General features: G+C 48.6%; 1 protein-coding gene across 2 annotated transcripts in view; it reads left to right on the top strand.

Annotated features, from left to right (window-relative positions):
- Window positions 1-3703: 3703 nt before the first annotated feature.
- LOC120406495 (3'-5' exoribonuclease 1-like) overlaps window positions 3704-18001 on the top strand; it is a 30686-nt gene continuing 16388 nt past the window's right edge. The window contains exons 1-3 of one of the 2 annotated variants that reach the window (XM_039541380.1): window positions 3803-3887; window positions 13538-13588; window positions 14907-15082. In XM_039541380.1, the coding sequence (XP_039397314.1) occupies window positions 15030-15082 (53 nt within the window). In that variant the 5' untranslated portion in view covers window positions 3803-3887; window positions 13538-13588; window positions 14907-15029. Of the gene's footprint in view, window positions 3888-13537; window positions 13589-14906; window positions 15083-18001 lie in introns of both variants that reach the window. The other variant, XM_039541379.1, reaches the window with a different exon arrangement.

Below are 18001 nucleotides of genomic sequence, written 5' to 3'. Positions count from 1 at the left end.
AAAAATATATATTGGAATTGGAAAAGGTACAGAGATGGGCAACTAAAATGATGAGGGGTATGAAACAGGAGGAGAGATTAAAGTAACTGGGAATTTTCAGCTTAGAAAAGAGATGACTAATGGGAATATGATAGACGTCTACAAAATCTTGACTGGTGCGAAGAAAGTGAATAAGGAAATTTTATTTAATTCTTCACATAACACAAGAACTAGCAGTCACCCAATGAAATTAATAGGCAGCAGATTTAAAAAAAACAAAAGGAAGTATTTCTTCACACAATATAAAGTCAACCCAGGGAACTCTTTGCCAGGGGATGCTGTGAAGACCAAAACTATAACAGGATTTTAAAAAGAACTAGATAAATTCCTGGATAACAGGTCTATTTGTGACTATTAGCCAGGATGAGAGGGATGCAACACCATGCTCTGAGTGTCCCTAGCCTGTTTTCCAGAAGCTGGGAATGGGCAACAGGGGATGGATCACTTGATGACTACCTGTGCTGTTCATTCCCTCTGAAGCACCTGGCCTTGACCACTGTTGTAAGACAGGGTACTGGGCTATATGGACCATTGGTCTGACCCAGTATGACCATTCTTATGTAAAAATTAATTATAATAAAAATGTTTAGTACAGAAACTCCCCAACATAATGACCTCCCAAGATAGCAACAGTGTGAGATAACAACCTTGGCAAATACTGCATTTTAAAAATCTTCATAGAATCATAGAATCTCAGGGTTGGAAGGGACCTCAGGAGGTCATCTAGTCCAACCCCCTGCTCAAAGCAGGACCAAACCCAACTAAATCATCCCAGCCAGGGCTTTGTCAAGCCTGACCTTAAAAACCTCTAAGGAAGGAGATTCCACCACCTCCCTCGGTAACCCATTCCAGTTCTACACCACCTACTAGTGATAAAGTTTTTCCTAATGTCCAACCTAAACCTCCCTCTCTGCAACTTGAGACCATTACTCCTTGTTCTGTCATCTTCTACCACTGAGAACAGTCTAGATCCATCCTCTTTGGAACCCCCTTTCAGATAGTTGAAAGCAGCTATCAAATCCCCCCTCATTCGTCTCTTCTGCAGGCTAAACAATCTCAGTTCCCTCAGCCTCTCCTCATAAGTCATGTGCTCCAGCCCCCTAATCATTTTTGTTGCCCTCTGCTGGACTCTCTCCAATTTATCCACATCCTTCTTGTAGTGTGGGGCCCAAAACTGGACACAGTGCTCCAAATGAGGCCTCACCAGTGCTGAATAGAGGGGAATGATCACATCCCTCGATCTGCTGGAAATGCCCCTACTTATACAACCCAAAATGCCATTAGCCTTCTTGGCAACAAGGGCACACTGTTGACTCATATTCAGCTTTCCCTAGGTCCTTTTCTGCAGAACTGCTGCCCAGCCATTCGGTCCCTAGTCTGTAGCAGTGAATGGGATTCTTCCGTCCTAAGTGCAGGACTCTGCACTTGTCCTTGTTGAACCTCATCATATTTCTTTTGGGCCAATCCTCTAATTTGTCTAGGTCCCTCTGTATCCTATCCCTACCCTCCAGCGTATCAACCACTCCTCCCAGTTTAGTGTCATCTGCAAACTTGCTAAGGGTGCAGTCCACACCATCCTCCAGATCGTTAATGAAGATATTGAACAAAACTGGCCCCAGCACCGACCCTTGGGGCACTCCACTTGATACCGGCTGCCAACTAGACATGGAACCATTGATCACTACCCGTTGAGCCCGACCATCTAGCCAGTTTTCTATCCACCTTATCGTCCATTCATCCAGCCCATACTTCTTTAACTTGCTGGCAAGAATACTGTGGGAAACTGTATCAAAAGCTTTGCTAAAGTCCAGAAATAGCACATCCACTGCTTTCCCCTCATCCACAGAGCTGGTTATCTCATCATAGAAGGCAATTAGGTTAGTCAGGCATGACTTGCCCTTGGTGAATCCATGCTGACTGTTCCTGATCACTTTCCCCTCCTTTAAGTGGTTCAGAATTGATTCCTTGAGGACCTGTTCCATGATTTTTCCAGGGACTGAGGTGAGACTGACTGGCCTGTAGTTCCCTGGATCTTCCTTCTTCCCTTTTTTAAAGATGGGCACTACATTAGCTTTTTTCCAGTCATCCGGGACCTCCCCCGATCACCATGATTTTTCAAAGATAATGGCCAATGGGAAACATATTTATATAAGTTTCCATTCCCAGTCACAAATCTAGCATTCTGGAGCAAAGTGACTAAAATATAGTCCAACAAACAAATGGTTATTTAACGTGCCCCTCACTTTTCCCTCCACCACACTCCACTCACCGGTGTTGTCCTTGGTCAGTGGAGACTCAGACTTCACTTTCACGTGAGTACACCTCCCAGGTGGGGGACAAAAAGGCACAGTTCGCTCTGGCCATGGCTGTTCGTTGTGCCACCGTTCACTCCACCGCTCTGTTGCCAATGGCCCTGCACAGTCACCTTCTGCTGTCACCTACCACTGTGATCTCTGTGAGTTGGTCTCTTGAGGTTCCACCAGCTCTCAGTGATTTCAGCTGAGCTCAGTGCGGGAACCTCACTGGTAGTGCAGTCTGGGCCGTCTCTTACACAAAAACACTGTACCCACAGGAACACTGTCCCCACAACAGGACTAAGCACTTAGACCTGATTGTCAGTGATTTCAGCTGCAGTGGTCACTTAACAGAACAAAAGACTATCTATGGAGCCTAATCAGCTCTGTCTTTAAACAGTGGAGGACAGGTCCCCACCCTCTCTCTTGATGCCTTCAAATCATCACAGGCTAAGTACAGTTCTACTGCCCTTTACTCATACAATAAGAACAACATTTCATCCCCTCTTCCCCCTACATTCAAGTGGTTTGTAACCCAACCCCAGACAAAATCTATCACTTGGACAACACAGCTCTGTTTGCTGGATCCCTAGGTAGATTAGGTGTGAATGTAAATATAATCTGGCCCTGAAGCCTTAGCCCCCAGCTCATCACTAGCTGTCAGGGTGAACTCATTTAGACTTTGCTTACAAATCATCATTTGAAATTATTAGGTTGGCCAACATCAACTAAATGAATGCACTGACATCATAAAAAACAGCTGTATAAGGAAGCAAGGAAGCTAGTCTATGTTCATACTTTTCAAATCTATTATACTTTTTCAGATACACATATTTTATCATACACTGTATAAGCTTTTAAAGTGTGTATTAATGTTTCAGTTTAAATTCAGATTTCCAAACAGTCACTAAATGGGTATGTAACTAGCTCACAAAACTGGGGGGGGGGGGGTTGGGAAAAATCAGGGGGGCTGTACACCCCCTCTGGGGGGGTGTAGGGAAATCACTGGCTCCCACTGGCCCAGCAGCCGCCCGGCCGCGCTACTCCAGCGGAGCCCTGCCCCTGGGCGGCAGCCCTGCGCCCCCCCGACCCCCGCGCGCCGTGTGACTAGCGGGCCGCTTTCCCCGCCACGCGCGGCCCGGCTGCCCGGCCAGACGCGGCGCCGCCCGCGAGCGGCCGAGGCGCGGGCCCAGTTTGCGGGGCCGCTGAGGCCTGGCTGCGGCGAGTCCCGGGGGCCGGCGGGCACCGCCCGGGGCGCGACCCGCTGCTGGGGGCAGGGCCCAGGAGCTGGCGGGCACCACCCGGCCCGTGTCCGCCCCGCCCCCTAGGGCCCCTCATCCCCCGCCCGCCCGGAGAGGCGGGGCTGCGTGGCGACGTCACCGCCGGGCTCCCCTGCGTGCCCAGGGCCGCGAGGGGCGGTTGCTCCGCCTCTTCCTGGCGCCGAGAGAGGCGGGACGCGGCGCGGCGCGGGCGATGGCGGCGCAGAAGGAGAACCGGCCGCAGGGAGCCCACAATGAGGCGGTGGCGCGCGCGGAGCGGCCCGCCCACACCCCGGTCAGTGCCTGCCCCTCCCCCTCCCCGGGAGAGCCGCCCGCCCGCCCGCGCGCGGGGAGCCCTCGTGACCGCCTGACCCAACGGTCCTAACCGCCGTCACGTGTGGCTGGCCGCAGCCGTAGCCCCCGTTCGGTGGGGGCGGGGGCTCTGCGTGGGGGGGACTTTTCTGCGCGCACGCGGTGTGTGCTGTGGGGGTGCCCGCGCGCCTGCCTGCCTGCCTGGGACGTCAGGTCTCCTCCCATGATGCACTGCGTGTGTCTGCGCGGGGAAAGGCCACTGTAGTGGAGTCACATCACGGGGGAGGGGAGGTTCTAACCCAGGGGGCTCAGACTCAAATGACCACGAGGGCCACGTGAGGGCTAGTGCATTGGCCTGAGAGCTGCATCACTGACACCCCCCACACCCTTGGCCCCGCCTCCACTCTACCCCTTCTATGAGGCCCCGCCCCTGCCCCACCTCTTCCCTGCCCCCATTCCAACCCCTTCCCCGAAATCCCCACCCCCACTCCACCCCTCCCTTCTCCCAGGGGGTGCAGGAGGGGTGTGGGATGTGGCAGGGGGTTGGGTGCAGGGAAGAGGGTTGGGGTGCGGGGTGCAGCAGGGGGTCGGGTGCAGGGTGTGGCAGGCGGCTCAGGGAAGGGAGTTGGGGTACAGGGTGCAGCAGGGGGCTCAGGGCAGGGGGTCAGGTGCCGGGAAGCGGGTTGGGGGGCGGAGTGCAGCAGGGGGTCAGGGTGCAGCACAGGGCTCAGGACAGTGGGTTGGGGTGCAGGAGGGGCTTGGGGGGCGGGTTCTGGCCCGGCGCGCACTGGGGGCAGGGCAGGCTCCCTGCCCGCTCGCCCTGCCCCCATGCCGCACTGGGAAGCAAAACAAACATGGGGGAAGAGAGGCGCAGGGGTGTGTGTTGCTGTTGCTTCAGGCACCTCCCCCATCAGCTCCCATTGGCCGGGAACAGGGAACCGTGGCCAATGGGAGCTGCTGGGGGTGGTGCCTGAAGTAACATCAACACACGCCCCTGCGCCCCTCTTCCCCCACGTTCTTTCTGCTTCCCCGAGCAGCGCGGGGGCAGGGCAGGCAGACATGGTGCCTGCCCTGCCCCTGGTGCACGCCGGGCCAGAGCTGCTCTAGGTAAACGCTGGGGGATGGCGGGGGGGCTGTGAGGCGTTCGCATGCGGCCCATGTGTTTGAGACCCCTGTTCTCAGGTCAGCGCGTGCGAGGAAAATCATGTATTGTGAAAATTACCATGAAGTACAGTACACACAGTATACACTACAACAGGGGTCCTCAACCTACGGCACATGTGCCAAAGGTGGCAAGTGAGCCAATTTTTTTTTAATGACAGGCTGCGGGTCCCGGCCACCGCTGAGCCTGCCTGGGGTTCCGTTCACTAAGCTGGCGGACGGAACCCTAGACGGTGTCCCGGCTGCCAGGACTGCTCAGCCCACTCAGCCTGCTGCCAGCCGGGGTCCCAGCCGGCGGCTCCACTCAGCCTCCTGCTGGCCTGGGGTCCCGGCCGTCGGCCCCATTTAGCCCGCTGACTGTCTGGGGTTCCGTTCACCAGTTCCTGGCAGTCGGGATCCCATCCGCCAGCCCCGCTCAGCCCGCTGCCAGCCTGGGGTTCCGTTCATCCAGGCTGGCAAGAGGCTGAGTGGAGCCAGCGGCTGAGACCCCAGCTGGCAAGGGGCCAGCAGCTGGAACCACAGTCAGCAGGCTGAACGGGTCGGCGGCTGGGACCCCAGATCGGCAGCGGGCTGAGCAGCTCAGCCCGCTGCCGGTCTGGGGTTCCAGCCGCTGGCTCCTGACAGCCGGTGTCCCAGCCGCCTGCCCCACTCAGCCTCCTGCCAGCCTGGGTAAACGGAACCCCAGGCCGTTCACCCAGGCCGGCAGGAGGCTGAGTGGAGCCACTGACTGAGGCCCTGGCTGGCAGTGGGCTGAGCAGGGCCGGCATCTGGGACCCCGGCTGGGATTCCATCTGCCGGCTCCTGCCAGCCGGGATCCCAGCTGCTGGCCTGCTCAGCCCGCTGCCGGCTATGTGAACGGAACCCCAGGCCAGCAGCGGGCTCAGCGGCAGCCAGGACCCGCAGCCTGTCATTAAAAGAAATTGGCTCACATGCCACCTTTGGCACATGTGCCGTAGGTTGAGGACCCCTGTTCTAGTGTATACTGTGTGTACTGTACTTTGTGGTAATTTTCACCATACATGATTTTCCTCGTACATGCTGACCTTAGAACCTAACCCCCGCGTAAGGTGTGACTCCGCAGTAGTGAAAAAAAAAATTGGGGGCACCGCTTTTTGGTGCCCTACGTGGCTGCCTAGATCACCTAGTGGTTACACCGGCCCTGAACTAGAATAATTCTTTCTGAGCAAAGATTGTTGATGGGAACCCAGCAAACAGCAACCATGTGTTTGCCAATGCTCTCCACGTGCCTTTTGGGGTGTTCAGCACTTCCACTCAGCCCTCACCAGTCTTTGCCAGCCCAGCTGTTGGCTTAGAGCAGCTTGTTCTCCTTCATGGTCAGGACCGGGAGCAACTGTTTGGAAGGATCCTGGACACTGGCCCCGCTCAGCCCGCTGCCAGCCTGGGGTTCCGTTCACCAGGCCGGCAGGAGGCTGAGTGGAGCCGCCAGCTGGGACCCCGACTGGCAGCGGGCTGAGCGGGGCCGGTGGCTGAGACTCTGGCTGGCAGGAGCCGGCAGACGGACCCCCAGACTGGCAGCGGAGTCCCAGCTGCCGGCCCGCTCAGCCCGCTGCCAGCCCCACTCAGCCTGCTTCCGGCTGAGTGAATGGAACCCCAAGCTGGCCGCGGTCTCAGCGGTGGCTGGGACCCACAGCCTGCAATTAAAAAAAAAAATCGGCTCACGTGCCACCTTTGGCACACGTGCTGTAGGTTGAGGACCCCTGTTCTATTGTATACTGTGTGTACTGTATGGTAATTTTTACTATACGCGGTTTTCCTCTTACGCGCTAACCTTAGAACCTAACCCCCACGTAAGATGTGACTCCACTGTATTCATTTTTGAAAGTTTATAATAAGTGATGCTCCGGGGGGAGGGGAGGGGGAGAGCAAGATAGAAGTTTCACCTAGGGCGCAAATTATCCTTGCACCAGCCCTGTTCTAGTTAAGTGATAATGCCAGGCTTTTGCTATGCTTTTGTGGAGCAGTTAACTCTGATAATGAGCTTAGTCTAAACAACGATTACAAGGATGTAGCTACAGTGCCGGAGCTGTGCCAACATAACCCCGTAGTGTGGATGCAGACTCCAGTAATGGAAGGGGTTTTTCTATCGCTGTAGGAACACCACCTCCCCAGGTGATGGTTGCTACGGTAATAGAAGTGTTCTTATATTGACCTAGCTGTGTCTGCATGGGGCTTAGGTCAGGATAGTTACGATGCTCAGGAGGCTGTGGATTTTTCATACCCCTGAGTGCTGTAGCTATGTCAAGCTAAGTTTTTAAGTGTAGACTAGGCCTTAAAACCTTTCCAAAGCTAACCTGGGAAAGGGCACTTATACCAGAATAAGTAAAAAGAATGAGGAGTACTTGTGGCACTTTAGAGACTAACAAATTTATTTGGGCGTAAGCTTTCGTGGGCTAAAACCCACTTCATCAGAAGCATGCAGTGGAAAATACAGTAGGAAGATCTATATATACACATACACATACATATACACAGAGAACATGAAAAAATGGGGGTTGCCATACCAACTCTAACAAGAGTAATAAATTAAGGTGGGCTGTGAGCAGCAGGAGAAAAAAACTTTTGTAGTGATATTCAGGATGGCCCATTTCAAACAGTTGACAAGAAGGTGTGAGTAACAGGACCGGAAAAATTAGCATGGGGAAATAGTTTTTAGTTTGTGTAATGACCCATCCACTTCCAAACTGGACAGTCTGTACGCAAAAGAATAAATGGACACAAATCAGATGTCAAAAATTATAACATTAAAAAACCAGTCAGCAAACACTTCAGCCTCTCTGGACACTCAATTACAGACCTAAAAGTCGCAATTCTTCAACAAAAAAAACCTTCAAAACCAGACTCTATGAGAAACTGCAGACTGGAATTAGTTTGCAAACTGAGACCATTAAATTAGGCTTAAATAAAGACTGGGAGTGGATGCAATATGCAGCTTTATAGCTGGAAAGAGGGACAGCTCAGCCTCAGGTCTGGTGGGAGGGCTGCTCTGTTAAAAGGTGTTGGTGGGGGTAGGAGTGGCAGCAGGCTGTGAGCTGACAAGCAAAGCTGTAACTTGGTGCCCAGAGAGAGTGGGGAGGGGCCACTGAGGCTAAATCATGTCTACCTAGGGCAGGGGTCAGCAACCTTTCAGCGGTGGTGTGCCGAGTCTTCATTTATACACTCTAATTTAAGGCTTTGCGTGCCGGTAATACATTTTAACGTTTTTTAGAAGGTCTCTCTATGTCTATAATATATAACCAAACTACTGTTATATGTAAAGTAATCAAGGTTTTCAAAATGTTTCAGAAGCTTTATTTAAAATTAAATTAAAATGAAGATCTTATCAGTTTAGTGTGATCCTTACCCTTGCTTTTCCTTGCTGAGTTTTCCAATGTCTGGCACGTATTTGGATACTTTAAGCTGCACACAGGCTTCTGAGTGATCACTTGTTAACCGGCTCTGAGAGGGACAGAGTACAGATTTCTTGTGTGAATATACCTGTTCACACAGGTATGTGGATCCAAATGCTGAAAGCATTGCAAACGCAATTTTCTTCAAACAGTTAAATTTCACTGTCAGGGATGTCCAGCAGGTCAGAATAGAGGCCCCATGATCTCTCTCAGTAGCTTCAAGTGCGCTCTGCAGATCCACAAACTTTGATGTCCACAATTCTGAGCTTTTTAACTGAATGAGTTGCATTTCAAAATCTTCAACACCCATCCACTGAAATACAGACAAATCCAAGTCGCTTTCATTGAACTTTTCAGGTTTAATTAGAAAAGAAAGCATTGGGCCAAATCGCTGGAAATCTTGAAATCTGTCAGCAAATTCTGATTCCAGTTCTTGCATGTACTTTCCAATCTCATCGACATTGACAGTGCAACGTGTCCATAGCTCTTTTATGTGTTGGGGAAGTAGCAGAACAGTAGAAGTTTGAATATCCCTGGAAAAAACTGCTAGTTTCACAACAAATGCTTTCCAGGCTTCATAAAGATCCAGAACTGTTTGCCCTGCACCCTAGACACAGAGGTTGAGTTCGTTTAGGTGAGTGGTGATATCAGTTAGAAACATGAGCTTACACAGCCATTTGTCATCATCCAGTTCAGGGTAGTTTTGTTCTTTTTCTGACAAAAAGGCCTTGATTGCATCAAAACAGTTTACAAAATGCACCAAAACCTTTCCACGACTTAGCTACTGAATGTTGCTGTGAAGTGGGATGTCATTATAAGCTCTGTCCATCTCTTCTAGCAGTGCTTGAAATTGTCTGTGAGTCAAAGCAGATCGAAGTACAAGGAAATTCACTATTTGCACCACTGTATTCATCACATTATTAAGCTCTGAATTAGAAATTTTAGCACACAGGTTTTCTTGATGGATGATACAGTGAAATTTGATTGGATGGCCAATTTGATCTTCAAGCAACTTTACAAATCCCTTCTGTTTTCTGACCGTGGCAGGAGCACCATCTGTTGTCACACAAAATATTTTTCTGATGTCAACTCCTCGTTCTTCAAAATGGTTTACAAAACTTTCCAGTATATCTTCTCCCTTTGTTGTGCCATGCAGGGGTTTTAGGCAACAAAGTTCCTCTTGGATTTCATCAGAAGCACGGTATATTGCAACAACTGCCAAACGTGGAACGTCGTTTATATCCACACTCTCATCAACTGCAACACTAAACACTGCTGTGTCTTTCAATGCAGTTGTCTGCTTTTCCTTAATGTTTTCTGCCACTTCACTTATGCATCTCTCAACTGTTCTGTCAGAGATGGGCAGTTCTTTTATTCGAGATATGATTGTATCTTTATTTGGCAAATCATTGAACAAAATCTCCGAACTGCTGAGAAAAACTTCTTTTATATATTCCCCATCTGTAACCGGCTTTTCCGCTTTCTGCAATGCACTGTGCAGTCCTGTAACTTCCTTCTGTAGCTTGATTTTTACTTACACTTAAGCTTTTAAAAACACTGCTTTGCTTCTCATTGGCTGCTACCACCTTTTTGATTGATTCAGTCTTGTCTGCTTCATCAAGAAAGGTTTTCTCGTGCTTCGTTTCAAAATGTCATCGAACACTTGTCGTGCGACAAACAACATTTTCATAACAGAAAGCACAAATAGCACGGTCCTTCTTTTTAAAAAATCCAAATGCGTTTGTCCAAGCAGGCTGAAATGATCGGACATCTAGCTTAGCTTTCTTAGGAGCTGCCATTTTGTCAAATGTTCCCTTCAACTCTCAGTGGGGAAAAAAATGGCGATAGAAGGCAGGCACAAGGTCAAACGCAGTGTGGTCTGAGATAAGCAATTTTAAGATGGGGGTGCTGAGCTGCACCCCCTCTTGCCTCGTGTGCAACCCTCACTGTCCCAGGCTGGGGACAGCGCGACACAGCGGGGAGGCTGCAGAGCAGTGATCCAAGGCCAGGAGCAGAGCCCAGGGTGGCCTGCAGGGACTCCAGGCCAGAAAGCAGGCTGAGCAGGGCCGGAGATCCAGACCCCGGCTGGCAGGAGGTCAGCAAACGGAACCCCAGATCAGCAGCTGAGGTGAGTGAGCTGGCCCCGGTAGGGCTGAGCAGGGCCGGAGGCCTGGACCCTGTCTGGAAGGGCGCCTGCGCAAGGTAAGTGGAGCTGCGGCAGGAGGGGACCTCGGCTGGCAAGGGGCCAGCAGCGGGAACCCCAGAGTGGCTCCAGGCTGAGCGCCTCAGCCCGCCGCCGCTCTGGTGTTTCAGCTGCGGGCTCCTGCCAGCCTGGGTCTCCTTCCCCCAGGCCAGCAGTGGGTGCTGAGTGGGGCTGCTGCAGGGGGGGCCCCAGCTGGCAGGAGCCCGCGGCGGAAACCCCAGAGCGGCTCCAGGCTGAGCGGCTCAGCCCACCGCCGCTCTGGGGTTTCAGCCGCGAGCTTCTGCCAGCTTGTGTCTCAGCCCCCTGCCAGCCTGAGGTTCCTTCCCCAAGGCCGGCAGTAGGTGCTGAGTGAGACTGGTGGAGGGTCTCTGGCTGGCAGGAGCCGGTGGCAGAAAGCGCCAGAGCAGCGGTGGACTGAGCAGCTCAGTCCGCCCCGCGTGCCATTAAAAATCGGCTTGCGTGCCACGTTTGGCACGCGTGCTGTAGGTTGCCGACCCCTGACCTAGGGGCTTATGGGGAAAGCCATAAGTAATACAATGTCCTTGTCAGGGCTTCCCGGGGGGGCAAGTGGGGCAATTTGCCCCAGGCCCTGGGCCCCACAGGGGCCCCCACGAGAATATCGCATTCTATAGTATTGCGACTTTTTTTTTATGGAAGGGGCCCCTGAAATTGCTTTGCCCCAGGCCCCCTGAATCCTCTGGGCAGCCCTGGTCCTTGTAGGTATCGTAGGTTAAAAATAACAAATTCCCAAATCTCTGTGTACTGTTTGAGCAAAATTGTTTTGCAGAAAGTGCTCCGCTGTCACGGCGTATTGTTACTGACTACAGGCCCCTGAAGGGGAACTTTTGTCAGGGTCCAAGTATAGTTGGACCTGCTATGTGACATGGTTGGCAATATGGGAGGTGTATCCCAAGAGACCTATTGCAGAGTGGTTGGATCAAGGGGTGTACTTGGGGAACTGGAAAAGTGTCTCAGAAGGCACAATCTGCACTTGTTATATAGATCAACGTCCATTCTCTCTGATACTTGTTAAATTAGGCTAGTCTTGCTTTTTGAAGGAACTTGAAGACAAGAGAATGTATTTAAATAAAAAGAAATTCTGTACATAAGTGCCGTGTGGTTGGTGACAGTCTTGGCTAAGGCAGAGACCTGCATGTATATTTAAAAAAATGCAAGAAAAATATGGATATTGTTCCACAATAGTGGTCCCAAATCCTGCAGTTTACCCGATAGAGTTGTTACTAATGTGTTTTGGGCTGAGTCTTCTGCAATAAATATTTTATTTTTTTATCCAACCCCCTGTTTTTTTCAACAGGCCCTAAGCCTGGCACATTCTTTCAGCTAAAACATTTTATGCTTTCATTTCTGTATACAATTGATTTACCTTTTGTAAAATGTATTCAAACTTTGGTTCTGTGTTTGTTTAAAATGTCTTCTCTGTTAATCCCAATACTTGGCAGGTCACTGGCTTTCATTGAAGAGCAGTCACCTCGCTATTTAGAAACAATTTCATATTTTTCATAAAGAAATCAGTCAGTGAATGTCATTTTTATAATGTTGTATATTTTTTAAGTGCTATCCATACTGTCCCAGGGCTTTGGGTTGTGAACTGACCTCAGTGAATTCCCCAGCCTATTCCTGAAGTGTCTGTTATCCAAGGAAATGATGGAGTTGGAGTGAAGTGGATGCCTTTGAAAACATGTTCTGTTTTAGACAATGTCTCAATAGGAGAGCACAGCTGCAGGGTGTATGGAGATCCATGCAATTGAGATGAGGCTGATGAACTGTTCTTGGCCAAGTTTGCAGTGATCTTAGCCACTTTCTACTAGAGCAGTAATATTATATGCATGAATGCTAACAGTCCAAAATCAGAGAGTTGTCCCAGAGAGTTTTACCTGAAACTCAAGGATAATTTTGAGCATGGTCTGGAATCTGCCCTTTGGGAGATAGCTTTAGAAGATTTGTAATCCAGGACTGCTCCATAAACTCCACTGCTTACACAGTGATGAAAGTGAACTTTTCAAGTTTGTCTTATGCCCAATGATGGGAAATACATGCTCTCCTGAAAGCATATTGCATCTTTTGGGATGAATAATCTCTGATTAATCAGTCAGTGAGATATGGATATACACAACACAAATACCCGGTCTTCTTGGGTGGGCTGACACTACTGCCAGATGCTTGGTGGACACGTTTGGGGTATGGTGAGTTCAAATGGTAGAATCCATTGCTGTTGGTGTTAGTCTCTTGCACAGCGTGATGTATTTCTGATAAACTGGGTGGATTATAATATGGAGGGACACATCCTTCACATCAAAACTCTGCAAAGCGTCAAAGAGAAACGTGATCTGAGCTAATGCACCAAGGTGTATACTTCACCTGCAGTGGGAATCAAAACAGTTACATGAATTAAGTGCCAATGGAAGATACTGGCCTTTCTGACAGCTCTGATGACTGATATCCTCTCTAGAATGGCATAGAAAATAGGATGGCAAGCTTACATATTACTCTGTCCATGTGCTTGAGCTGGAAGAACCATCTGTAGAAATGAGAAGTGATGGCAGCTTGTAGATTCTTTCAAACTTGACAATCAGAGAAAACTTCAGAAAAAGTTACAATGCATCATGTGTACAAAAATGCAGAATAGTTTTTTGGGGTGAAATAGCCTTTGGTATAGATGACCACCTAGATACAGTGATTTAAAGTGAGATGTGGTAGAATGAAATGTGAATTTGCAGCTCCTTTCCTGAACAGAATAACTATAAAGCTTACTTGTCATATTGACTTTATACACTATTACACATTTGCCAACAAATCTTGGTCAAAATTGGTATAGAAACTCTTATATTTTCCCTTATCCAGCTAAGCCTTTGACAGCTCACGTTTCTAGGAGGAGTGGCACTTTCATTACACGTAAGTGTGACAAATGTCTGCTCCCACTGTCTTTCCCCATTGGTATGTTGTACTAGGGATGGAAATATTGTTTAAAAAGTTAACCGTTTAAACGATTAAAATTATATTTAACTGGTTAATCGATTAAAGGGAGAGGGGCTGGGGCCAATCCTGCCGGCCTGGGGCTGGGGGTTAATGGTTAGGGTGGATTAACAGTAAGACTAATGCTTACTGTTTAACGTTTAATATTTTACATCCCTGTATCATACCAAAAAACAATTTTAAATCCCAGGGCTTGGCTACGCTGGAGAGTTGCAGCGCTGGTGGTGGCTTTACAGCGCTGCAACTCACTCACCGTCCACACTTGCAAGGCACATACAGCGCTGTATCTCCCTGGCTGCAGCGCTGGCTGTGCTCCATATCTGCCTGGGGAATAACGACTGCAGCGCTGGTGCTGCCATGCTGGGGTTCCAGTGTAAACAGTGATTAATCTTACTACGCTGTAACTGACCTCCAGAATTTTCCCATAATGCTTTTAACTAAAGAACTCTCTTTGTTTTGTTATGATGCCTCTCTTTGTTTTGTTGTGAACTCGGGGCTCCCGGAGCTGCTTATCTAAAAAATAAACACAGCTCCTGTTTGCTGTGAATGAGGCAGGCAGGGGGATGAATGTCCACAGCTAGTGTTTGCTTGAGGAGAGAAACCGCGGGGGCGGGGAGTCCGTCAGAGCAGCTGCTTATTTGGTCTGAAGGCTGTTTGCTTTTAAGAGTGTGGAGGAAGTGGTAGGAATTTGCAAGGCAGGGAGCTGACACAGTGTCGGCTCCAAAAATCTACTCTCTCTCTCTCTCTCCCCCACACTCCCTGTCACACTCCACCCCACCCCCCTCTTTTGAAAAGCACGTTGCAGCCTCTTGAACACTGGGAAAGCTGCCCATAATGCACCACTCCCAACACCTCTGCAAATGCTGCAAATGTGGCCACACTGCAGCGCTGGTAGCTGTCAGTGTGGCCGCACTCCAGCGCTTTCCCTACACAGCTGTACGAAGACAGCTTTAACTCCCAGCGCTGTACAGCTGCAAGTGTAGCCAAACCCCCAGTCTCTTCTTTTTTCTATAATCTATATATTGTAAAGATATATGATGGGAAGGAGACAGAATGGCCTTTCAAAACTGATAGTTGGCATATTGATGTATTTTTAGCTATATAAACCAATACATACTATGCGTGAGGAAAATTGCATGATGCTACATTGAGTTTTGGTGATGGAGGTATGTGTCAGTTGTGATTACTTAACTTCCATTTTAGCTTTTTAAAACTAATTGCAGACTTTTTCTTCTAGGGCAAGCAGCGTTGTAGACTTGATGGCGAAGAAAATAACGGACAACATTGCACTTCCAGTTCAAGTGATTACAGTGACCCAGTTTACAAAGAAATTGCTGTGACCAATGGTTACATTAATAGAATGAGTAGAGATGAGCTCAGAGCTAAGCTTGCAGAATTCAAACTCGAAACCAGGTAAAATTTAGTTATAAGCCTGTTAATCATTTCTGAGGACCACCAAGGCTGTTATTTGATTGCCTTTAAAATTGCTGTAGTAAAGTAGAGGAAGTCTTCAGTAATCTGAATATTAATTTAAAAAATATTTATCTTAAGGTTTTCCATAATCCCATCTCCATAGTATCTAAGTGATAAATTTAGCCTCTATTATCAGACAGCATTTTAAAAAAAATAGACTCTTGGTGAGACCTACACATAGTTGTGTATAGCACAATTTGCCTAGTAACCCTTGTTTCCATAACACTGCTGTCCTAATCAGTGATGTTTATTCATAAACTATGTAGAAAGATCATGTAAATTATAAGGTTCTTAAGAAATGTTTTCTGTTATCTTTTCAAAGAAAAAGAACTGTAGAAATTTTAAGGGTTCTGAAATAGTCTTTCAAAACATTCAGCGTTTAGAAAACTAAGTTAAAATGTACTTATTATTTATATTGTAATATTACCTAGGGATCCCATCCATAAGAAGGCTCCATTGTACTAGGCATTGAACAAACACAGAGTAAGAAACAGCCCCTGCCATGAAGAGATTATAATCTAAAAAGAGAAGATAAAGTGTTGCAGGGAGGCTATATAACATACAATCAAGTGAACAGTGTGATGTTTTGCTGGCAGCCTGTTGGTTCTGTGCTGTGTGTAGGGGGCGTGGGGTGTTTGTTTTTTTGTTTTGTTTTGATTTTTTTAAGTGAGGCTTTGATGGAAGGGAATTAGCTAAACAGAGAGTGAAAGGGACAGGTGATAGGGGAACACAGAAGACAGGTGGAGTGAGGCTGAAGAGAAAGAAAGTTTAGACTAAAAAGTGAAAAAAGCAACCAGACTGAAAAAATCATTACTGTCCAAAAGTCCCAGCTGCTTCTGCTTTTCTCCGCTCTTGTTGGCTGTTTCTCAGTGGCCCTCCCTCAACAGTTTTTGTTCCCCAGTCTTATATGGTTAGGGCCCATGGGCCTTGGAATAAGGAGGTCTCCCTACACAGTTCAGGGTCCAGGAATACTGGCAGGGAGAACACCAACTGGGGCTCAGTTCCCCTACCTCTTTCTCCCTATTGGTGCGCCCACTTGCTTCTGCTGCTGCCAACAGATATTGTCTGGATACTATCTTTTAAATTGCACTCCATAAAGAGGATCTTTTAAGCTCTTAAAAAGTACAAAACATAAAGTATACTTAATTTGGAAGGCAGGGAAAATGATAATGATGGTGTTACCTAGGTTCCCCTAAAAACCAACCCAGGGTCACACTTGTATTAGTTTTATTACAATGCCGCTGTTAGGTCAGATAGAAAAGAGATGGCGCTTATTCATACACGCACACATTCACTGCATTCATACCCTCATGCACCCACACACTTACACAGGCAGAGAGTTACCGGAGACAGCATGGAGGCCGAGAAGCTGAAGCATGGTAGATCTGGTGGGTCTGTCTGCGGTCACGAATCCAGGCTGCTGAGAGGGTCAAGAAGCAGGGGCTTGTGTGCATGCCTTCTTCCTCTTATTTTTGGAACTGGGCGGCTCCTGTCACGTACACTGAGTTTCCTTTCTGTGTCCGTCACCAAGAAGCATTCCCAAACCAGTTCCTTTCATGCATACCAGGTTCTTCTTTTCTTTTCAGCACTTCATGACTGCCTTCTCAGGGCAGATTATATCAGACACACCTGTCTCCTGTCTCCGGGCTCCTCTCTCCTTGCAGTTCCTCTCCGCCCAGTCCCACATACACTCCCTTGTTCACACTCCCTCGTTCACACTCTCTCTGAGGGATGGGATATTACAAAGCTTGGAAGTTCATACAAGTGGCAACCTGAAAAGGCCACAGAGCTTGCAAAAATTACAAAACTTAAAAGGCTGTGCTAACAATAACTGAAGTTACAAAGTCTGCAAAAAGGTTGCAGAACTTAATGATACAAGTTACAGATCTTACAATTGCATTTGAGCGGAGGCTTTACCTAACAGATGGTATTATTACATTTATTGCATTTCTGTTTTAAAGAGCACTTGTAAAGGAAATTTTTTTAATTGATTTTTTTTCTTACTTTATGATAAAGGGTTGAAAGGGGAGGGAGGTGTTGTCTTATATACTTAGACTGAGGTTGAGATGGAAATAGGAAACAGACTTGTTGAAAGTCTCTGGGTAAGGATAAAAGGGGTAAAAAGACAAGGGAGATGTCATGGTAGGGATCTACTACAGACCACCTAACCACCTACGACACTTGTTTTGCCCTTACCAGGGAAGCCGGCAGGGAGAACAGCACATATCACATGCTGAGCCTCAGCCAATCACTGATTTTACTGTTCAAACTTTCTGCACTACATGCATCCGACGTAGAGGGTATTCACCCACGAAAGCTCATGCTCCGATACGTCTGTTAGTCTATAAGGTGCCACAGAACTCTTTGCTGCTTTTACAGATCCAGACTAACACGGCGACCCCTCTGATACTTGAAGCTTTCTGATTGGCTCCTGGCCTCAGGCTCAGCCAATCAAAAACAAGTGGCAATCCTACCTGGCAACAAACTACCATGGCCGTGGAAGCCAATCACATAAGAGACTGCAAGAGACCCCCTTCCAGCTCCATTAATTATAACAGGACCACAAAGTTATTTACAAGCAACTCGGTAAAAAGCAAGCCCAATTCTGCGTAGTATGTTGCTGGCATTCTGAGCATGCCTGTCGTCTGCCCAGCCTGTCTCCCGACATTGAACGCATTGCATCTGTGAATAGGGGCATATCCAACACGTAAAGCTGCTGCAGAGAAATTTACAAGAAGAACTGGAGAACATCTGTTGGAGTTCGGGAGGAGGTGCGGGCTCTTGGCTGGGGCCGAGGGGTTCACAGTGTGGGAAGGGGCTCTGGGCTGAGCCTGGGGCAGGGGGTTGGGGTGCAGGAGG

The sequence above is a fragment of the Mauremys reevesii genome, linkage group 5 (genome assembly GCF_016161935.1).
Source record: "Mauremys reevesii isolate NIE-2019 linkage group 5, ASM1616193v1, whole genome shotgun sequence".
In the NCBI taxonomy this organism is placed as follows: Eukaryota; Metazoa; Chordata; order Testudines; family Geoemydidae; genus Mauremys; species Mauremys reevesii.
The sequence above is the reverse complement of the archived record's forward strand: the minus strand, read 5'-3'. Positions and strand labels throughout refer to the sequence as shown.